This window comes from Homalodisca vitripennis, unplaced genomic scaffold, assembly GCF_021130785.1.
Source record: "Homalodisca vitripennis isolate AUS2020 unplaced genomic scaffold, UT_GWSS_2.1 ScUCBcl_4475;HRSCAF=10659, whole genome shotgun sequence".
NCBI classification, from domain to species: domain Eukaryota; kingdom Metazoa; phylum Arthropoda; class Insecta; order Hemiptera; family Cicadellidae; genus Homalodisca; species Homalodisca vitripennis.
Window position 1 is genome coordinate 9602 of NW_025780594.1, and position 24720 is coordinate 34321.

Consider the following 24720-nt stretch of genomic DNA (forward strand, 5'->3'; position numbering starts at 1 on the left):
TCCACGTCCCATGATCCCTGGATATGTCCAGGTTTCTATGTCAGAGCAAAGAGCTTGTTTACAGGGTGCTGATAAAGCTCATCTGATAAAGAACCTGTGTGAGGAGATTGCTGAGTCTACGTGATTTTCGACTGAAATATCTCAGGAGCGATGAATTGATTACACCTCCAACAACTTCTTTATGATCCTCTGTATGCAGGTGCCCATCTTTTTTTGGGTTTTACACTCTCAAAAGTGGCATTCCCCAGGAATCCCATCCTCAAACAGAATTCTCTTTGATAAGAGCTTCTCCTTATCTTTACATCCTACTTAGAGGCATTTCCTTGCCTTTCTTCTTCAAATTCTCGAGTATCTTCTAATTGTTACTGGGAATCCACGTGCCTTCTGCTTCCTTCTTTTGGCCTCAAAAGCTCATTCTTGTACTTAAATGGGACATACAGATTTATAGTTCAGGACTTGACCACCTGAACCTTCTGAAGGAGTGTTGTCCCGGCTCAATGCCTGATGTTATTATGGATCGTGGTGGCCCCGTTTGCACAACTGGTACATCTAGCTTTAGCTGCTCATCGTTCCATAATAGGTTGTGGTGTTGTACAGAACTGTTGCAAGGTTGAGCTGCTATTCCCGCTATTCTCACTTCCTTTGATGTACTGAAAATCAAACAAAAAATTGATTCTCTTAAAACTAATCTACGGTAAGTTGTTTACATCTGAAATCACATTTGCTTCAAATTTGACCTTCAAAACGACTCTTGTTTTTAGTATCAGGGATTCTTCAGGAGTACACACCAATTTCCGTTACGTTGACACACCACATTACAAGGTTGTCAGGCAACACAGATCAGATGTGAAAATATAACCATTATATCCTTATATAAGTGGATAAAAATCCTTTGGGAGGGGGGGGGGATTTTTATCCCTTGAGTGGGACTAAAATCTAACCAGAGTTCTAGTGGAATTTTCTAGTTAGAAAGTTTTAGTCTTTTACTATGTAATTTATCAAAAAAAGTTTTGATACACTGCATATCTGTAATGAAGTACACACACACTACACAACACAAAAGTAGCACTATAGGAGAATGAAATAAAATGCAAATTGAATAATTTGAATGTTAACCCTACAACTGCTGGTTTTTTTTTCTATCCCAACCGCTGTGCGTGCCTTCATCCCATATTCACAGGAGTTTGTCTGAAAAATTATATATAAATAAATGTGTACCGCAATATATGAAGTATTATATATAAATTTTTTTTGTAAAGTACAAGGGAATAGTAATATGTAAACAGTAAAATTAAACTTACCAAAATATGTTTCCTTTAGTCCAACATAAAAAAAAATCTAATTTTATAATAACTCTTATACTTTAGACACGATTTTTTTCAACATAATATTACTTTCAAAAACACTCAGAATATACACATTTATAGTCCAGATAAACTTATTATAAACAAAATAATAAACAAAAATGTGCTTATATATGAATTTATCTTATAATTTTTTATGTGTACAAAAAAATTTGGTATTTGTTAGTGTTGCCATCATAAACTTTTGTGGAAAATAAAATAATATTTCTACGTATACATATAATGCTACGGTTCTCGCTCAACATAACAATATAAAATACAATATTATGTAAAACTAATTTTATGCAGGTGTAACAATGCAATAATGAATGTGGGGTGTAGACCTAATGTGATGATCGTGACGTTAGCAGTTCAGCTATTTGATTTACATAACATGCACTTGTGACATGCATAAATACGTGTCCATTTAAATACTCGCACAAATTTTCACAATAATATACTTGTCAATTAAAAAAATATCTTAAGTGATTTAAAAATAAATGAAAGGTGTTAACCTGTTGCAACTGTCTTAATGACATCAGACAAAGATGTCTGCTCTGTTGCTACAGCAGTCTGCTCAGTGACTTCCATACTCTCAGATGGTGAGGCAGTGGACACAGCAGGAAGTTTCTGTCAGAGTGCTACTGTTCGAAACTGGCTGTTTGACCATGGTCGCCTGCGAACCTGAATTATTTGTCAGCATCTGAAAAATTACCACAATTAACACTATAAGACAATCTGGCATTTCACAAGGTAAACTAAAATATTGCTAGCACCTATAGTATCAGCAAATAGTAACTGCAGTTGGGGTCCAGGTGGTTTTATCACACACACACAAGTGCAGGGGATTAGGACTGGCGCATTCCCAATCAAACCCAGATTTTTCTTTATGTGTAATGTTATCCTAACGTAATTGACATATACGAAGTGTGGCTATTAAATAACAAAAACTGACGTAAAAAGTTTATTTGTATTTATACATAATCATCTTATTGTCACCTGCAGATACACCCCTCCTCTATCCCTACAACACCCCATGTTGTAAACAGTGTTGGACAGTCATCTTCTGTCAGATCCTTTAGGACACGTTTCTGTTACAGCTTCCCACAGACTCAAATCTTACCCCCTTTTAATGCAGATTTTGCCTTAAGGAACAGGTAGAAGTCACATGGTTTTAAGATGGTGGATGTTCTAACACTGTGATGCTGAACTTGGCTAGGAACCTTTTGACAGATATCACGGAATGAGTAGGTGTCTTGGACCCTATGTCTTGGTGGAGAACCCATGATTTACCCTTCCACATTTTGGAACTTTTTTCCTTACTCTTTGACGTAGTTTACAAAGTACCTGAAGGAAGTAATATTGATTAATTCTTTGACCTTTTAGAAACTAAGGTGAATGGTACACAATCCCATGGATATAAAAAAATCACTTTTGCTTTAAATTTTAACTTGCTTATTAAAGCTTTTTTGGCTTTCACTGAAGTTGGGCTTTTTCAGTGCATGGATTGACGCTTCGTTTCTCTGGATCGTAAGTAAACAAACTACGTTTCATCACATGTTATTATGGTTTCCAAAACATTTAAGTCATTTTCCAATTGCGTACAAATTGTCAGTACAAACATTTTTGCGAGCTTTTTGTTCAAACATTAGAATTTTAGGCACCATTTTAGCACACACTTTTCAACATTTTAAAATTGTCATGTAAAATTTGCTGTATACATTCTTTATTGATACCTACAGTTTCACCAATTGCGCGAATACTTAATCAATGGTCAGACAGAATTAAACTACTGATTTTTTGACATTTTCATCTGTTTTTGACGTTGAAGGACGAACTAACCACGAATCATCTTCAAAGTCTTCTCTACCAACTTGAAAATGCTTAAGCCATTCAAAAACATGCCCGTGATAAAACATTTACTTCCATAGACTTCTATCAGTAAATTTTAATTTTTGTAGCAGTAAATTTAAAGTGAATTTCATTTCACAATAATTCATTACTCTACTATTACACTAACCATTTTTTATCCAGCAAAACAAAAAAAAACAACAATATTGCAAACGTTGGCTCTGACTAAACGGCGTTGTTTTACAGAAGCGAGACTAGCTGCATACTAAAGAGAAAGGTTCACACTAAACAGCTGTTCATCTATGGCGGTTGACGCATGCTTCCTTGTATTGCAGCAGTGACAATCTCGTTATTTAATATCCATACTTTGTATAGATAGTAAACATATACACCTGAGGAAGAGAGGATGGATTTCAAATCCTCGAAACATAGTGTTATACATTTGCAACCTCGTGTCGTCACGACCGGAAGGGGCACCTTTCCAGAGGAATAATAACCGTGGATCCGCCCACTAGGTTCCCTCTATCCAAAACCTAACCAGCTTTGATGACTAAAGATAACTAATAATTTGGATATAGTTCCAAAAGGTTCCCATAACAATTATACCAAGTCCCAGGCCACGTACACTCACTTCTTTCTAAGCTCGTCCACTCTACCCGATCCGCTGCACAACGACTGCCCGCTCACAACCTCCCGGTCTCAGCCTGCTAACCTAGCAGGAATCATCCTACCAGAACCTGTCCAGAAGAATTCCAGATGGTAGGAGGCTCCTATTGTTCAAGCTAAGAGCTAGAGGGTCGGCGCAGCTGGCTATCGCGTTCGCGGCTACTGAAGGATTACGCCGCGCCAAATTCAAATCTATAGCGGCACTCGCTGCACATTTTGTAACATATAATAATGGCAAATGCCTGAAATCCTATTACCTTTTCAGTAAGAATTACCATTAACTGGCAAAAAATAGAGTTGGGAAAGAAGCAATTTTTATAAAGGGTCTAGAAGGATCATTTTACAAAGCTGGGGCATGTGAAGAGGACTGGTTCAGTAAGCTTGCAGAGAGGACAGGAAGATAAAAGAAGTTTGAAATATTATGGTGGAAAAATTTGTTATAATATTGAGAACCCAATCCAGACTGAACCAAATTTACCTCTCCTGGAGGTGAACTTTCGTCCGGTGCCACTTCATGTAATAGTCTGTTAATTGCTTGAATTGCAACTGAAACAAAAATACAGTATACATATTTTAGTCCATGAATGAATTTTGTTGTGATCACTTTACATTTTGATTTTTTGAGGGTTTGTGTAATTATTTTGGGTAACTTTGAACCAAATCCCATTTAACTTCAGCTGTTTTAGCTGTTGCAAAACATTCAATTTCAAAGCCTACTTTTCTTGTTTGAAATCTGGTGTATTTGAAGAACCAATTAATGGCAATATTATTTGCTTTTCCCCTCCTTGTTTTGTAAATATGATTTCAGTTGTCTATTGCAGTATGATTATTTTGATATTGAAAGAGTATATTTTTTTAAGATAAGCTATAGTATGTATGAGTTACTGATTTAAATTGTACTAAATCTATTATTTCATACAGCTGAATACGTTGAAATTTTAATATGTTAACCATGCTAAGTTAACCTGCCATCTGGTTAAATATTATAATGATTTGAAGGGATGGGTAAGTTCGATACCCGACACTTATTGATATGGAGATACTGACAATTCTATCATAGATACCGCTTTTTTTTTGGTACTAGATCAGGGTTCCCAATCAATCTTAATTATCGAATTCACAGCTCTTTATGGTTTTTACGGTAAAAAAATATAAATTTGTATGGTTTGATTTATTCTATCAACAACATTACCAATAAAAATATAAAAAAAGATGATGTTTCTTTCACATGGAGAGGCCGAATTCAGTGTCTAGCTCCAAGAGACGCGCCATGAGTGCGTGCAGTAACTTGGACATTCAACAGATTGTACTTTGGACTGAAAAGCACGGACTGAAAACTCAACTCGGACAAAACCAAACCCATAATAATTAGGCATTTTATACTTTTGAATACAGTTGACTTTAACAATGTACGTGAAATATTGGTAAACGGAGAGGCTGTTAGTAGTGTCAGAAGTTTGGGATTGACAATTACGAAAACGCTGGAATGGACTGACTACGTTGTAGGTACCTGTAAAAAGGTATTTGCAGCAGTTCATACGCTGAAAAGACTGCAACGATTTCTACCACACCATATAAAGCTTTTACTGATTAAATCACTCGTATTTCCCCACTTCCTCTATACTGTTGTGTGCCGTGGTTAATGACATGACTGTGGTTTAGAATAATAGATTGCAGAAAATCCAAAATTATTGTTTACGATTTTTGTTTAATTTAAAGCGAGATGAGCATATCTCACCTTATTATGTACTAATGTCAACATTAAAATTGCAAGATTTAAGAGCTTTCCGAATCCTAATTTTACTTTTTTCTATCCTTAAAAAACCGGGTTTCCAAAATACTTTACAAACGATTTTCAGTTCATTGCTATTGAAGAAGGCGTAAGGAAACACCCGCACTGGCTCGTTGACGTTGCGAATCCCCACCACAGAACGACTGTCTTTAATAAATCATTTGTAGTGTCTGCTTGCCGTTTTGTAGAATTCTCTTTCCAGATCCCTTTAAAATCTTTAGACAGCCGGGATCGGTTTGCTTTCAGCTGTTAAGTTGTATTTTTTGCAGCAGATGTCCGCGGGCCGTGGTACCCCGAGGATCGCTAGTCATGGTTTGTTGCAGACAGAATGAATGTGTGAGTGTAAGTAAATAATTTTTATAAAAATAGAATGTTTTAATTGTAATGTTGTTATAATTTTGACTAAGTTTTTGTTTAAAATGTATCATCAATATTTATTTTATAATCAAATATTAATTTTATACACAGTATAAATTTAAGAGTGCAATTTTGTTTTTGTTTAAGTGATTTGTTTGTTAGTTTTTAGAATACATAGCAAATATTCATTTTATTTTTGAAACGCTGTTGATTTGATTTTTATTTTGAAGATTACAAATGGCTTGTACTTACATACGTATACTAATAATCAACGTTAAGTGTAAGAAAGGACTATGTAGTCCTAACTTCGCCTGAAAAAATAAAGAGAATTTTCATTTCATTTCAGTAAGTGGCCCAGGATCGGTGCTTTTGACGTCTATTGGCCAGTTATCATGTCCTCAAACTCAGTTTGAATACAGCAGGCGTGTTAAGTTTCAATTTGTTTCTCAGACATAGCGGAATGGTGAAGCTATTGAAAACTTTTTCTTATTTTACTAACAATGTCAACAATTCATGCAGGAATGGACAAATGCCTCTAAAAATTAAATTTAGACCTCGGCTATGATACAAGCAGGGGCGGTATAAGTTCGCTAAACAATGAGCATAAAAGGAGAAAAATTGGCTTCTTGTATCATATCAGAGCTCTTACTATTAAACGGTTCATATACTTAAACATTGATCATTAAACCTTTAAGGAGTGCGTGTAAACTCTACATAATGAGTAAGGACGTCATATGACGTATACTTTTATAGTGGCCCAAAAGGGTACGGACATCATATGACGTTTAGCCTCTGTATTTTTGTATTATCGTAAATGCCAATACTTTTACTGATTGCCTTTAAGTATATTTGTTTGTAAAGTGGTTCCATCTATCGGCAAACATACTTAACTTCCATTTTTGTGCTCGCATTCACTTGTAATATAATTTTACCCACCAGATCTCAGTAGCCACCTTGTAGAAGCCACTGACTCAAAGTCGCGTTGCGCGCGCATCACTGCTGTCAGAACATGCCGACACATATACTAATCATTCCTGTATATTTCCATACTGTGGCCATATATTATCTTGTGACAGTGACATTTGTTGATCAACCATCTAGCTTGTTACTGTAGTCCAAATGGCAGACAATATTGATCGAGTCTGTCGTAGTGAGGAAATATGACATTTGATTTTGAAAAAGTACTGAAATATTGACTTGTGGAACATGTAGCCCTGTTTTATTAAGCTTTCAAATTTAAATAAACATTTTTAAGAGATTTTTATTTTTTACTCCTTTTGGTAATTTTTTGGATTCCATCCTTTACTCATTTTTAGTCTATCAAAAGAAGACGTCATATGACGTCTACACTCCTTAAAGGGTTTAAAGACAAAAATAAAAAAAATAGACTTTATACAAGAAGGTAAATGGAAGCCCTGTAAGGGAACTCACGTAGAATTGAATGATGATCAGGAGCCCTGGATGTGCAAGTACAGAGTTCTGTCGTTCTGGGGAGGGTTTGACAGATGAGGGTTTCCTCTGGCACTTACCACGGCACCTGCAGCATAATATTACACGTGAAATACAATATTCAAACCCCAGTTAATTTAATTAAGCCATAATTAGTTGAATTCCCAGGAAAAAACTGGATTTCAAAAAAGAATTTTAAAGGTTATAAGACATTTCTTGTACAGATAAAGCTGCACAATATCACTGATTCATTTAACACAAATATTTAAGCATTTTTCCCGCCCTGTCAAAATAGATCAAATGTAAGTATCGTACATTGTTGGGAGAATATCATACTTTTAAACTGAGTGCATAATTATCCGTAAGAATAATTAAATACCTCCTCTGATACAACTTGTGTACAGGAAATTAAATATCCTGTTCTAATGTTGAGCTCATTTTCAAGAAAATCTTGATTTATTTTTAACTGTAATATAACATTTAATAATATATGTATGAGTTCAAATATAATAATAAATATAACTGAAAATTCTTAATGAATCAGATTTGTTTATTTTGTAAGTTGCTATATATTAAGTTACAAATTTCATGTAAAGTATCCAAGATTCAACATTTTATTCATCATTAAACATACAGTGATGCAATAGATTTTGTCATTAGCAATATAACACAATTTACTTTTATCATTGTTTGTTGAATTCTGTTTGTAACTACTATATTTAAGTGAAAATTAAAATAAATATAGAATAACATAAATAAATAGTTACAACACTATATACACTACACTGTAATAGTTTTAAACATTAAAAACATAAATTTAATTAACAGATTTAGAGACATACTATATAACCACTATATTTAAGTGAAAACTAAAACAAACATATAAAATTATAAATAGTTATAACACTATATAAACTACACATTAAATTCTTTAACATTAAAAACATAAATTTATTAATAGACTAAAAGACATATATTTACAAATAAATAATTAGACAACAGTTAAACAACATAAAAAACAATGATGTAGGTTAATGATTAGGGTGATATGTTAAGGATCCATTTTAATTCAATTAAATTATCGAATATGATGAAATATACGTAAAAGAATGATAAAACTTCTCAAACTACAAATAGTTTTTTGTTTTTCAGATATACCAACAAAATTTTTTTAAATAAAACGCTTGTAAAATTAAAAAAATTCAAAATACATATTGTTTTAATTTTTTTATCGAGTATATACAATTTTTATGTAGAAGAATTACATATCTTTCAGTTGATATGAAAAATCATGATTTTACACTATCTAATAGACTCTGTAGATTGGTTTTTGTATCTGAAATTCTACAAAATCAAGATTTTTTATCTGCAGCATTCAGTGCAACTATACAAATATCTAGTATAAGATAAATAACAAAAATTGTATTTTAACCTTTCAATGGAAAGACAAAGTTAAGTTAATTCACTCTCTGACATAACCTCACTTAAAATTCCTTAATCATACGTTAATTGTCTACCCTTTTGCTGGCATTTTGGAACTGTTCACTGTTACTAAGATTTTGATATCACTCCCATCCCTTATTAAGTTATAATATATGTTTTATATTAGAATAGGTCTAGTGTATTTTAAATTAGTGACACCATGCAATAATGTAACACTATAAATAAGTAATGGACACAATGATTTTCAGCTCAATTCAATTAATATGTTTTTACATCAAACTCTGCAGTTTTAATCTGAACTATTTCAAAGGGGCAAATAATTAATAATATGCTAAACAATGTACACATTATTTCAGCGTGCCCGTAGCCATGTAGTGGTATACAATTGAGTTAAAAGAAAGCTGGTAACTGTGTTTAACAACAGGGAAAAATAAGTACAGTAATGGAAAATATTTGAATAACCTATATAACCAATGTGCAGCCAGCTTGTTCAAAATCTGCCCAAGCATTTCATCAGAGGAATTTACCAAAACTACCAGACCAGTTGTAAACATTTTACGGTGTTTACATAAAAACTCATATGATCTTATTGATGATCAAATTAATAGAGCTAGAAATTGGTTTTGTTGTACTTCTAAAGAGCTTTAGTATTAGAAAAAGTATTAAAGTGTTCTATGTTCTAAAATCAGAATAAAACAATTATTTATTTAATTTAAAGTTTTTTGATTTTGACTTTAAAAAAGAATATTGAAGATCCTGTTAATATTTATTCTACAATCATTAGATAATGGACAATATATGTCTGAACCAATAAAGCCTATTATTAATGAAGACTTATAGATATAAATATACTCTTCACACTGCTAGTAAAAAATAATTGAAATAAGAATGGAAAGAAAATTAAAATGTCCTGGTGCCTACAGTATTGCTCCCTGTTTACAGATAGATTGTTTGGACGTGAAAAGGTTCATGCATGGAGTAATGAGGGGTTCTGAAGGAAAAGTGTGGATAAAGTGAGAGGAGCAGGACAGCAAGCAGGTGTAGCTGATAAGACTACTAGCAATCAATTCAATTCAAATTCAATTCAAAAAGAAATTTATTTCACTTTTTTTACATAATACAAACAAATAACAGTAAAGTACTAATACTAAAAGAAAATTAAGCACAGCATAATTATTCTAAACAATTAAGTACAATATCCTAAAAAAACTAAAATAATTAATAATAAAATAACATAATTTTGTAGTGAAATTAAATTAGGTATATCCCAAAGGCAAGGCCCGTGTGGGATATCCGTCACTTGAAAAAAACACTTAAAAAACAACACAGAAAACAACAGCTGCACTTGTGCTGTCTAAAAAAAAATCAAAATACATCTTTTTTACGTAAAAAAATTTAAAGGACATTTAAAATAAACATTTATTATTTCTGCCTTAGACATTTTTGCTATTATTCATAACAAGTAAAATAAAACAATTAAATATATCTAAACATTTATTATAATGAGCTATACTTAGAATTGGATCATATAAACAAAACTGAATTGATAGATGAGTTAACTGATTATATATGTATGCAATCTAGTAGGAAACTAATTTTAGATAAACCTATATTAAAATGTAAAAAATCATTTATCCCCTTTGTGAAAGAAAAAAGAACAAACTATTCAATAACGCTAAATAAATTTTCACAATCAGGAAACGTGAACAATAGTTTTTTTAGGCCAACTAAAAATTGTGAAATAGTTTCTTTTTTCTGAATTTTGAACGAAATTAAATTAAATAAGCCGTGGTGCATTAAATGTATAAAACTTTTTATAAAGAGTTAAGTTAGGCTTCGGAACTTCCACTAGTAGATTTCTTAATTGGTATCTGATATTTTCTCCAAATAAATTTGATGTACTTCTGATGTAAAATAGTTTTAAAAATTTAAAAATATATAGATTTCTAATGGGAAGAATTTTGGAATTAATAAAAAGTGGCCATGAATTCTTGCATAATCATTGCAGATATTGGTGTGATGCGTGTCTAGACTTATCTACCTTAACCGTCCACTAAAGGAGTAACCCCAATCATGCAGTTGTTATCAGTGATTCGTTGTTCGAATTTGCAGAGGCAATCGGAATCGCTTCTTTCACTTTCACTGACACTGCCCTCACTTTCATTGTCTTCCGCAGAGCTAATAACGAATCTCTTCCTGATGATCCTTTCATGCCGTAAATATTCTTCTTTTCACATGTTCGCAGAGGGTTTTCCTGTCATCTTGAGTAATGGTATAAAACCTTTCTTTGTCTATTTCCATAAAACTTTTTTTTAGATTTAATATTTTTCTTTTTTATATACTCTTATACTGTAGCCCATACCAATTCTATTGGATTGAGGTTGGGGATGGTATGGGGGTAACCTTACAACATGGTGGTATCAGGGTTTGGTAAAACGTTAAAGTTGGTTAATCAACAATGTATTGTTCTTACACTGAAAAATGACAGAGTTGTTCACTGTTAGTTCCCTAACCTCTCTTTGTTAATTTTCTTTTACCACTGTGTATCTCCAGCCCATTCTTACCGAGCCTAACTAACAATAAACCGAGCAAAAACTTAACTTTACCTGAGAACTCGTTGACCTTCCCTCGTATAATGCCCCTGGAAAATGACATTCTTGATGGCTGCCACAGGGAAGTCCTTGATCTCGTAGTCTACCTCACGCATCTCTGACCAGTATCTTTCCAGTGCTGGCACCTGTGAGACATTAAATACCAATTGTCAAGTTATGACTTACTATGTAAGGTTTTTCATTGTATGCTTTATTTCAGCAACAATCCTTGTCTCTGAATATTCTCACCTTTGAAACTGGGCCGGTATTCCGCTTAACCACTTCATCTAGCAACATTTCCACCGTATCAACTGCCACTGAAAAATAAAAAAATATGTACTATTCTAAACTCTGTAATCTCATTCTAACCTATTGAATACTTTAGATTGCTTTCCAAGGTACTGATCACAATATACTACAAAGCACCTTATAAATCTAGTGTTAATAGACTATTATTTTTGTGTTATACTAAATAAAAATCAGCCCCTACATAATTTTTACTATATATGTGAATTCTATACATCCCGTAGGTTTTCATTTTGTGTGAAACAGTGCTTTAATTTAATACAAATAATAACAGTTTTAGGAAAAAAGTAAAATAACAACAAATTAACCCTTTGACGGTCACGGGTTGATATACTGGCTTTGGAATTATATTTCCGAAACGGGCGTAAGTCGAGATCTTGGCACTGCAAAGACATATCGGGACTTTTTATTTGAATGCATTATTCCCTTACTTCTTTATTTTTAGTTTGTAAAATAATATCATATATAGCGTGAATGGATATCCTTTAAGATTATTATAATTATTTAAAGTTTTTTCAGTTCTTTTGGTTTAGTAGAAAGACGCAATTCAGAAGGCAGTAAAGTTAAAAACCATGTTTTTGTAAAATATTTTCCAAACCTTTATTTCTGAATATAATTTTTCTATAGAAAGAAATCCACACTTATAGTTTGGAATTATAACTTGTAAAAATGTTAATAATTTGAAATATATTGTTCTATTTTAGTTTTTTGTAAATTTAATAAGTGAATTTTGGGTTTATAAATTCTCAAAACTAAAATTTATTTTCAAATATCATTTTTTATATTATGGGTGTTCAGTATTTTTGTCTATGAATTATAAGTCTGACTTGTAAAATTGTTATAATTTTAAAATAAACATAATTTTTAATCTTTAATTTAAGTTTGACAAGTGTATTTTCGGGTAATAAATACTCAGAGCTGAATTAAGTAACTTCATACCTATGTGTGAAGTTTGGTATTTTTTTTAGTTTTACTAGTTCTTACTTACTTACTTACTGCCGTGGCTCTTGGTACCCAAGGTGGTACTTTGCCTCGCCAACACACTGCCTCCAGATCTCTCTGTCCATTACCTCTTCTTCCCTTCTTCCCAGTTTTCTTATGTCTCTTCTGATCTGGTCTCGCCATCTCAACTTGGGCCTTCCTGATGGTCTTCTGCCCTCCGGATTGTTTACAAGGACGTTCTTGACTAAGGAGTTTGTCCTCCTTCCTTAGTAAATGGCCAGCTCATCTCATTCTCCCCACTTCTCACCTCGGCCACTATGTCTGGGTCCATATATAGTTGCCTCAACTCCACATTATGCTTTATCCTCCACTCTCCATCTTCAAGGGTTGGCCCATAGATTTTTCTCAATAATTTGTTCTCAAATACTATCAAACGTTTTTCTGTTTTTTTTACTTAACACCCAGTTTTCGGAGCCATATAACAGAACTGGTCTTATAATGGTTTTATATATATACGGAGTTTGGTCTTGTGTGATAGTAGTCGAGAGCTTAATAGCTTGTGGCATGCTGATAAACTTCTGTGTTTACTAGTTCTACAGATATTAATTATTTTCTAAATAATACAAAATGGCAGCAAAAAGCTAAGAAACACATTTTTCGACCTATGTTTATAGGACACTTTTGGTTTGAAATAATGTGAGTACTATCAGTCATAAAAGTTTGTGACACTTTTTGTGAACACTCTGTTACATTAAATCTGCTATTAATAACATTTCACACAGAACAACATGAACCGGATCAAATTACTAATGAATCTCAACCCATTTTGCATTTTTTGTCTTCATTATTTAAAAAAAAAAAAACCACATGATTTATTTTTTTTATGCTCTACAGGGCATTTATTATTCAATCATGACCATACTAATAATAGCTTTTAAGAGTTCAAAAAAAAAACCATTTTTACTACTTATGCACTGTAAGTACCGTGTCAAAGGGTTAACCATATAAGCAAACACTGCTTTGCCCTGGTGGCAACGAAAGAAAAACATCCCTCAAGATAATACAGATCAGTAAAATATTAAAACTTTTAGGGGTCTAATCATGAATACTTGAGAGAAGTAAAATATTACAAGATATTCTTATGAATAAGATAAGAACGAATATTGAGTCACGCCAGAATACCACTGAACGTGCCAATCAATGTCATTGACCCGCTTGATGAGTTTCTCTGCTATTGATAACTATCTTGTAGAAAGTGAAGAATAAACACATTCTACAATATTTAGAGTAAATTAGTCTAACCATAACAGCCGCAGCGTGCTCTGAGTGGTTGGTCTCCTTTCAATCAGAATGTACCGAATTTTAACATCAACTTTGTTGTTGTGTAGGAGCCAGCAAACAGAGCAAACGCTTAAATGCTGTTAGTATAAGCTCAATGTGTTAATAATTGTCAAGAGAAGAGAAATTATTTAATGCATTTCTAGTTTTTAAATCTAAAATAAAACTCACAGAGTAATGACTGATGATGAGGCCCTTTGATGTAAATAAATGCATTTCTTTTTCCAGGAAATTTGGCTTGTAACTCTGGATTGCAAGATAAACATGCAAAGGCATCTGTAATAATAAACACGCTTTGTTGAGCAGTAGTATTTTCTATACTAACCAAAAATACTCACACTAATTATAAAGCATGAGAACTTGCATATACAAGTTAGTTCCAATATAAAAATTATAAAAAAATACTCTAAAAATATTTTATTGCCTACAAACAAATTAACAAACATTACTTTTGTATAGTAAAACATGAAACAGTTTAATTTTAAAATAATTTATATATTTTATTTGTTACAATTAATGATTATAGTAAAACAAAACAAAATTTCTTGAATTAAAAATGTTTATTTAGAGTATACATGTATATACATGTTATTAGTGTTTTCTGTGAAATACCAAGTAATAAATTATTTTAGTTCTTATTTTCATTTTCACCTGTTAAAACTATAGTTAAATTCAATTTACACACGGGTCTAAAGCTATCATGTACGAGGTGTGATCAAAAAGTTCCAGGACTTTTTATATACTATGGGAATGCCTATGTCTCACAGTGATGCGGTTGGCAGCATTGTATTCCCTGACTCAACAGTAACACAGCTGTGTTTGCAGATCAATCATAAACATCACTGAAAGTAACATTAGCACAGTTTGTTTGAGATTAGTTTTTATAGAGTTTGGCTATTTTTTTGTTTAATGAAAATGAATGTGAAACGTGAGAAGAGCAACGTGTATGTGTGAAGTTTTGTGTGAAACTGAACAAAACGTTTTCTGAAACCTTTTTGATGTTACAAGAGGCTTTTGATGAAGAATGTCTAAGCCGATCATGCTGCCATCAGTGGTTCAAGAGGTTTAAAGATGGCCGAACATCCCACAGACGACGATGCTCGTTCTGGACGCCCTTCAACGTCAATCAATGATGACAATGTTGCTAAATTGAACGCTCTCGTACTATCAGACCGTCGACTAACAATCCGTGAAATGGCAGAAGAGTGTAACATTTCATTTGGGTCATGTCAGGAAATTTTTAACTGAAAAACTTCAAATGCGTCAGCAAAGTTTGTGCCAAAACTGTTGACTGAAGACCAAAAACAACACTGAATTCATGTTTCCGAGGAACTTCTTCAAAAGGCAAATGACGACGAAAGCTTCTTGGATCATGTCATTACTGGAGACGAGACATGGGTTTTTGGTTACGATGTGGAAACAAAAGCCCAATCATCACAATGGACATCAAAAGGCTCTCCAAGACCCAAGAAAGCACATCAAGTCAAATCAAATGTGAAGGTCATGCTTACGGTTTTCTTTGACTGTAAAGGTGTCGTCTACTATGAATTCCTTCCACAAGGTCAAACAAAATTAATCGTTTTGTTTATCTTGAAACCCTCAGAAAATTGTGTAATGCTGTGAGAAGAAAAAGACCTGAGCTGTGGCAAAGTGGTGATTGGGTCCTTCACCATGACATTGCTCCTCTCCACTCTGCATTAGTTATCCGTGACTTTTGTGTAAAAAAACACAATGACTGTCATTACTCAGCCCCCCTACTCACCTGACCTGGCTCCAGCAGACTTTTTTCTCTTCCCAAAGCTCAAGAGACCCCTGAAAGGAAGAAGATTTCAAACAGTTGACGAAATTAAAGAAAAAACGACGGAGCTGCTAAACACCTTTACAAAAGAAGAGTTTTCTGGGGCCTTTGATCAGTGGAAACACCGGTGGGAAAAGTGTGTAGCTTCCCAAGGGGAGTACTTTGAAGGAGACAAATTCGAATAACCTGTATGTTGTATGAATAAATGTATAAAAAATTCAGTCCTGGAACTTTTTGATCACACCTCGTATATCACGACAAAAATATTCTTGACCTTAAAATTGCTGAAAAGTAATTATGATAATAATAATAAATATAAAATGAAATTATATAAACATATAGAAGACATTCACATCATGAACACGTCCCTTGTCACTGGCAGCATGTATAGAATTAATAGTATTTTAACTATATACATTTGGGGAAAGATATGTGCATCAGCAATTGTGTATTATTCAGTAATATTTGAGGCACAATCCTCTTCCAGCCAATCGCCTAAAATCAACTTGTCACACTAGATGGACAGACAGTCCAATCACTTTCAACCATATCATTCATTATAATATGGCCTCTCAGCCATATCATTCATTATATGGCAGTTTTTTAAACTACACATGATATAATCTATTTAGAGTAGTTCTTCACTGAAGGATTTTCTCTATTGTGATACGATACCTAGGAAAAGAAATATATTTTGTACATCCCTCCACTGCCAGAGTCAAACTACTTCTATAAAACCAACTGTTTTCTAGAATAGCCTAAGGATAGTAGAGATTATAGAGAAAGAGTTATGTAAGTCAAAGTTTTATATAATTCTTCATATCATAAATCTTAGAAGGTTTGCATATAATACCGAATGGTCCAAAATAACCTGACAGTTTTCTAAATGAAAAATTCAGACATTACTGAATTAAAGACATTACTAGTATACCATGGACATTTGTATTGCAGGAATGTCATTACGTATGCAGTTCTTTAAATCGGCAATGGTGTGAGATTCGTTACAAAAACTTTGCTCTTAAACGTAGTCCCATAACCAAAAATTGCAAGCAGTGAGATCTGGAGACCGGGCAGGCCATGCAACATCGCCAAACGAGATGTCCCGGAAACAGTCTTCATACGAGAGACATTGAGACATCTGCTGTGTCCACAGTCGGTTCATCTTGCTGGTACATTATGAGTTCATTTCTATTCCCAGCTGTTGCAATTGTGTAACTAAGGAGTTCTAAATCATTTCAATGTACCGTTCTTTATACACAGTAACCCTTTCACCATTTTGAATTTTTTTTTTAAACAATCCAATAACACCAAAACATGCAACACCACACCACACAGTCACTTTCTCAATACACAGAGGTCGTTAATGGATTTTTCTATGATTCTCTCTTGACCAGTAATGACAATTTTGCATGTTTATATTACCATAAACCTCAAAATGAGCTTCATCAGACATTATTAAATGCTGCAGAATGTTTCCATGAGATGCAATAAATAGTTTTTTCACAAAAAATAACACGTAATTCATAATCAGCAGGACTGAGTGTTTGTGTAACTGCTAATTTATAGGGATGAAAATTCAAATCACAATGTAAAATTCGTTATAAACTTGTCTTTGAAACTCCTAATGTGGCAGATTGCTTCTGGGTTGATCGATTTGGGCTTTGCAGAACAGATAAACGCACATTTTCAACATTGTCTGGAATACATACAGATATAGGCCTACCAGGTGGTTTTACTTTTAATGCAGAAGAAATGCAGAATTTCTGAAATTGTTTACCCAGCTTCCTACAAAGAACAGCTCCGTGACGAGATAAATGTAATTTGTTATGAAATAACCGTTGTGTAAGCAATTAGAGACTCATTATTTTTTTAAGAAAGTTTTTAATAACAAAAGCACGATGTTGAGCTATCCACTGCACCATGATTACTGAAATTACTAATTTTCATACCAATTTGTTTTAGTGCAAAGAAATGTTTGCTTGTGACAGAGCAGCACCAGACGTGCATCATGATAATATAACCGGGAGAGAAATTATTTGGAAAGTTGATTATTTTCAGACACAGTATCAGCGTTACCATGAAAAAATATATTGTGAAGGCAACAAGATTTTTTTGGACATTCCCATTATTTAGTGACACAAAATATCAATAACTGGGGTCCAAAAAATCTCCTCGCAAATCTCTCATCATAAAAAAACAACCTTTACGCAATAAAAAATGGCTGGCTTCTTTCAAAGTACTATGATTTTTAAATGATGATTAATAAATATTTTGCTTAATGTAACCTGAAGTAAAAGCACAAATCAACTCCGGGTCAGATAGAACCCACAAATAGATGGCCTACTTAGTTGCCCATAATATCCATAATTTTTTACTAAATAATGGAAATGGTCACATCCATGCTTTAGCACTTAAGAGGGTTCAAAGGATTTAGCAGTTGAGTTTTAGTTGGTTTTGTTACCTGACAACTCGAATATTTTCCCTCGAACGATGCCGGATGTGATTAAATGTTTTAAAACTCGGGTTGGTAGATCAGTCACATCGAGTTTGGCGTCCTTCACTGGAGGTTCTGTAGCCGTCTGAAACTGAAACAACAGAAACCAATGAGTTTAGCATCTTACACTACCCTTCATTGGTGATAAGATGCTAATTATAATTATAAATGGTGATTAGAGAAACTGATGATGTGTGCTGACGTAATGATGTTCCGACACCTACAGCTGCTAATTCATTTTGTATTGATCATTCTAGGAACTTTTCCATTTAGTTCTTTAACCCTTTGGCCTTGGCAGGCCACTTGGTGTTGCCTTTACTGTTGTCCTCTGTTTTTTTTTTTTTTTTTAAAGGAGAGGCCGATCCCCTTTTAAGCCTTATTCTGTCCGTCCTCATGGGGCCTGTGCGAGGATCTTATCAAACAGAATAAAGAAGAGAGTCGATACAGTACGAGGTTGATTGTACTGATAAAAAGTGCAACGGTCACATACAGGATTTGAACCTGCGCTACTCTAACTCAGACCCAAAGTCCAACGACTTAGACCGCTCGGCCATCGGCACTACTCCCAGCTCAGTGGGCAACGCGTAGTGTCTTCGAAGTCTCCACTCAGTAATTACCAACCAATGTATGTCACTCTGAATTTGTACTTAAATAGCAGTGTTTGAGCTTCAATCCTTTTAATACAACTTATGTATACTCACAGTGATTACTATCATTAAATAAACACAGTTTTTATTACATATAGTACAAGATTATTATTGCAAGCCTGTCTGGCTTTATTATTTACTAATAATGTAAAGAGATTCATTATACAACAACAATTAATTTAGCAAAACCCAGGCTTGCAATGATACATCTTGTACTGTATAGTCATTTATTCTTTTCTTGTAAAAGTACCAGGTAGTTTGTCATTTAGACTATGGTTTTACCTCATTTAAGTCAAATAAAAATGCAAAATAAAAATACAATTAGTCTTAAGTACATGTTTAATATCAACAGAGTATAAACTCATTGCCTTATTTTTATATTTGACTTGCACTAGATTTCAATAAATTGATAGGCTGCACTATAGCAATTACAGTGGTACTGACGCTTGGATAAAAATCACTCTAAACAATAGTATATGCTATTTGCAGCTATGGTACATATGCTGCAAATAGTGAAATATTAATTTAGTTCCTTATTTAACCGAGAGATTACAGCACTTATCAGCCACGCCATTCTTTTTTTACTTTCAAAAATAATAATACTGCTGTATAATAAATCACCCCAAATTCTTTAGCATAACCTATTTTATTTAGTTCATATATTCTATTTAAAAATATATAAATTATTATAATGCTTGTTGAATTTATTTTGTTACTTTACAATATTTAACATGAATATTCCAAGTTAATATTCTTTACGTAGGAATCATATTTAGAACTCTTCCTCTATACACAGATGTATAACTCAGTTTAACACTGTTGCCTCAAGTGAGGCCAAAATACGAGTATCTTAAGAAGTTCATTGTGTAAGTAGTGTTTTGACCCAGTGTGAGCCAGAATACTTTGTTTTCATGGGGGGAATTTAATTCTTCGATGTACAAGGTTACGTTGTAGAACTGTGGCAAGAACTGATCATCACTGGTAGCGGTTACAGTCTGTTCATGTAGAATCTTTACTTATAAATTAAAATTCTACATCATCTACATTAAGAGACTATCACCAATTTTATGATAGTTAAAGGCATGACATCATCTGTAACACGGTAAGTTATAAAACTATAGTGGCCTACATTAACCTCAAACTTTTTCCTCATTAAAAACTATATAATAGTTTATGCAATAAATTAATTGAACCCTTCCCACGCCAAAGACGGATATAATCGAATGGTGGATTTTGATATAAACCCCAAAAACGATTATATGTGATATTATAGATTGTGTCTGTTGGGAGAGTTTACGTTCACAAAAAGTGGCTAAAAAGTATTTTTTTTATGACCTACACTCTGCAGTAGGGGAGTTGGGCACCCTTAGTCTAGCTCCGCCCACCATCCTAGAGCCATAACCAAACGTATCCACTGTCTGCTGACAGCATGTATTACTCCTTTGTTGGTTGTTACAATTGCGTTTACTATGTACCTTGCTATTTTCCTTCATCGTGTGATAGTGTTGTGTTTACGTTAAATCTTGGGAGTGCCATTAAAAGGGATTGAAAGAAACTATATATTTCTACAAAACATGCACTACGAGGCCTGCGCTACACGACTCACGCTTTGAAGTGAAAAAACACATTTCCCGAATACTTGTAGCGTTAGAATTACACGATAATATTATCTGAAAAGATAATCAACTATACTAATAATTAGTAAGTTATATATAATTTTCTATTCCGGTACTTTGGGATTATACAGACCACACCAGTATGAGGAGGACAAAAATATAAATTTATAGAAACAAACATTATAGAACGAAAAAACAACTCTTTAATTACAAAATTACAATGATTATCAATTGTTAATGGGTTTCCTGTGACGCCCGGAATGCAGCAATATCAAGGATGAGTGAGTGTAGTGGATTTCCGCCTTCAGCCGCAACTGCCAACCGCCACATGTATTCAGCTAGGTATTAGTCAAGATGGTGTCGTGCTGTTCCTTTGTGTTTTTTATTACGCCATTTAGCTGAACCCCACATTCAATCAACCTGTTGAGTATTAGCACCGGTTTCCGGGTCGCGGCATACCAGCTGAACGGGCGTCAAGACTCTGCAGTCACGTTAACTACTAGACCACTCGACTTTGACCTCTGTCTGAGGATGGGGAGGGGTTTCCGATAAGACAATTCCTGTTTTATATTGACGAAATATTGTTCTACGCTAATCTAGTGATCAGTAGAAGCAAAATGTCAAATAACGATTCATGTCTGGGTGTGGTCGGTATAATCCCAAAGTACCTCTATTTCATTACATTGTACCATGGGTTTGAATTTAGGCTTAGTTATAATAAAACTTAGCTTTGAACTTAAAGAAAAACATATTATTTACTTGTCTTAAGTGGCGTTAAAGTACAATTATTAAATTCATTAGCCGCGTGCAAAGAGTTAATTCATATTAACATTTCCTTAATTTAAACAACAGGTAAGAGCCTTCAAAGGATAAAAATTTCAAATATTACGCATGATTTTATTATATTTCAGCTATAAAAATTGTAAATAGCTACATGAATTTTATACTATGTTAAATGCAATCAATAAAACACAGTGGAAGCTTAAACTTTTTATCAATGTCTTGATTAAAGTATAGTAACATAGTTCCAATGGTAAAACAGGCGGGTCCCTACCTGGGTCCGAGACATAGCCTCATTTAACTCAGTTCTGGCAAGAAAGAGCTTGACTCGGAAAATCATAACATTTGTATCTACTCCTAGGTCTTCCGCCATATGTTCCATGATTCTGAAACACAAATTTACAAAGGTAAATAATACTATTTATTACAATTGTAGCCTCGAAAAGTGTTTATTATAAATAAGAAGAACACCTTTGAACACTTTTGTAGTTTTTTTACTTATATACAATTTCAGATTCGAAGAATCCATCTTCAGGTACTTGTAGGTTGAGGTAAATAAATAATGAAACCAAAGTGACATATGTTTTAACAACCTTGGTGGCTAAATTTTTTTTATTTAATTTTTATATGTGATCAATTTATATAGTTTAAAAGTTTATCAGATAATAAATTTGTTGTTAAAATATCTTTGTCATTTGATAATATATCAGAATTAATTTGGGTACTTTGGTAAATTTCAAAATGTTTTAAAGTTGACAACAGGTGACTTATTTGCATTTGTGTAAAATTTCATGGTAGGCATATTTTGAATTTGATGATGTCGTCAATGCTTTTATAAGTTCATTAAATCTCAATTTGAAGGATTGGCCGGTGTATTGGCCCACTGTATTGGACAAACCAGCCAATCTAAAGTTTTGTGTAACTTTTACCAAACTATGAAAAGATCATCTAGTGCCTTGCCTTAATATTTATAAATAGCCTATATAATAAATACCGACAAATGTTGATTTAATATTATGTTGTATTACTAAATTTTTTTAAGCTTTTACTTTAAGTAAAATAAAAAAATATATCAAAATGTATTGTTAAATTATATCCAACCTGCTTTTAGCATACGCATAACAAAATAACTCACTTTTTGAGACTTTATTATCAATATTTCAACATTATTAATGTAATCTACTTGTTCTCCTGAACAATATTATATATGGTTTTAGGATGTTGAAATAACAAATATCTAGCCTAAATTTTATAAATAATTAAAGTGGAGATGTAAATTTGTAGTTATATTTGTGTACAATGTTTCTAGGATTTTCAGCACTGTCTGCTCCCGATAGCTTATCTAAGTGATCTGTGGTCAGAACAGCTTAGTACAGCACCATCAACCATCCCTGTACCGCACGTTGACTAACACACAAAAAGCCATTTTATTTTTATACCTATAAAAACCACATACTCTTAGGTTTTACATTTTGATACATTGACAAGCTTTCCAGCTATTTGAAGAAAGAAGTTACAAGCGTTTTCTAAACCCTTGTTTTAGTATTGGAAATCATAATAATGTCATGCAATATGAGTTTTATACTTTCTTTAAACTTAGGCAACTTAAATGAATACAATTTTGTAAACTGCATACTTATATTAAAATAGGGAAAGACTTCTAGATCAAAATCTGCATTAATACTTGATAGCTTTTGTATAAATTACACGTTCTGCAAGCAATTCTGTAGAAACAAATTATTGTAATATTAATATTTAAAAAAGTCTATAAAAAAGTATAAATCCTAGAATAATAAAACTTTACAAGTCTTCTTAGGGCATACAGATAACCAAGTGTGCAAAGTTTCATGCAAATCAAAAATGGTGGGTGACTTTTAATTATAATATTATGTGATTTCACATGGAATGACCCAGTAGCCTTCACTGCTCGAAGAGGATGTTTTTTGTTTGTCGCCATCAGCTTGGGTGTAACACCGACAGTGCGTCAGTGCTTCCGTAGCCTGTGCTGATGGCCCGAAGGGACTTGTGTGCACTTGAGGAACTTTTTTCTCTCAAAAAGTTAACAAGTATGAATAAAAAAAAACGTATTCGAACAGCACTATTGTTATTTTACAAAGTACCAAAAGTATCCAAAGATGGATAAACGGCTGACGACAGCAGCAACCAATACGAGGATAACTACGGCACAAATGTAAAACAAAGAAATATCTCTCCATGCTGAAATAGTTACACTTTTAGTGTTCAATAAGTTCGTTACTTTACATTTCCATCCCTTCAAATTCTATATTGTTTTGTTCAGTTGGACGATAGCAATAGGCAAATAACTTAACACTCGTCTTTTGTCACTCCGGCCGATAAATTCACATTTACGAACTATTTTAATAAGATCAAACAGTCAACATTAAATAAACGAATTCCTGCAATAATGTTAAATATAACAGGGTTTGCAAAAAGTTAAATTATTTAACAGAGTAAACAACTAGTTTTCAAAAATGAAATAAATTACTGTTCATTTAGATACGAAAGTTTTCTTATTTAGTTTTCATTTTTACAATTCTATTCATTGTATTAGAGCATTTGTAACAACAGACAATAGTTTAGATAGGTTTACTTTCCAGCCCATAAAATACTTACCAGATAGTAAATCTTAATAAGCTATCAACTCAACCGTATTAACAGTAACACTGTCAATAGTGTCAATCAAATCACATTCTACTAACATAGCATACATTCACACAGCTGATTAGGGAGTTTAGTTGTCCGGCACAGCGACACTAGCGCTAAAACAGCTGATTGACTTCATTCTTTTATAAGTGGATGGGAAAGAGATAGCGATCTCTGGTTTTCACTAATATTAAAGTTTGTGCTCTTCAGAAGGGGTGATCACCTAAGAGGGGTTTACATTTGAAGTTTTTGAGTTGCCTCCAAAATCCCGCATTTTTGGGGTCACAAAAACTTTTCACAATAATCAAATGAAACTTCTTTTCGACATTGCAACACAAACCTCCTCCTTATATAAACTTTAGAAAAAAATAGAGGAGAGTCTTGATTTTTTATTCACTTTGTAGAAACATACTCTGGTTAGTAGCGAAGTAATAAGCGTCTCAGCTTATCCCGTATCGAGTACCGGCCTCAGTACGGAATTTTTTCCTACGCAAACCAATAATTTACCTGAGCCTAAGCAACGTTGTAGACGGTTTCGGGCTGGAGCTTCAGATTTATCAAAAATAGATAATTGGAATAGAGGAAATGTCAAATATGGAATGAATGATATGTTCTGTATATATATATATATATATATATATAT

The 24720-nt window shown here is 33.2% G+C and overlaps 1 protein-coding gene across 1 annotated transcript; it reads right to left on the reverse strand.

Moving 5' to 3' along the window:
* Nucleotides 1-1938: 1938 nt before the first annotated feature.
* LOC124372950 lies at nucleotides 1939-24136 on the reverse strand. The gene is made up of 8 exons (XM_046831364.1): nucleotides 24048-24136; nucleotides 21688-21799; nucleotides 18338-18461; nucleotides 14250-14354; nucleotides 11742-11809; nucleotides 11508-11638; nucleotides 7441-7546; nucleotides 1939-2046 (listed from the first exon to the last, which is right to left on the reverse strand). The coding sequence occupies exons 2-8, from the start codon at nucleotides 21793-21795 to the stop codon at nucleotides 1939-1941; spliced, it is 750 nt and encodes a 249-aa protein (XP_046687320.1). The 5' UTR covers nucleotides 21796-21799; nucleotides 24048-24136.
* Between the last annotated feature and the right edge of the window lie 584 nt (nucleotides 24137-24720).

Bases quoted from the DNA above. Each gene is read 5' to 3' on its own strand.
- LOC124372950 (XM_046831364.1), bottom strand. From the start codon at position 21,795: ATGGAACATATGGCGGAAGACCTAGGAGTAGATACAAATGTTATGATT. The intron at 14,355-18,337 runs GTAACAAAACCA...TTATTATTACAG, and splicing joins GAAAATATTCGAGTTGTCAG to ATGCCTTTGCATGTTTATCT. The intron at 11,639-11,741 runs GTGAGAATATTC...AATGTCTCACAG, and splicing joins ATACCGGCCCAGTTTCAAAG to GTGCCAGCACTGGAAAGATA.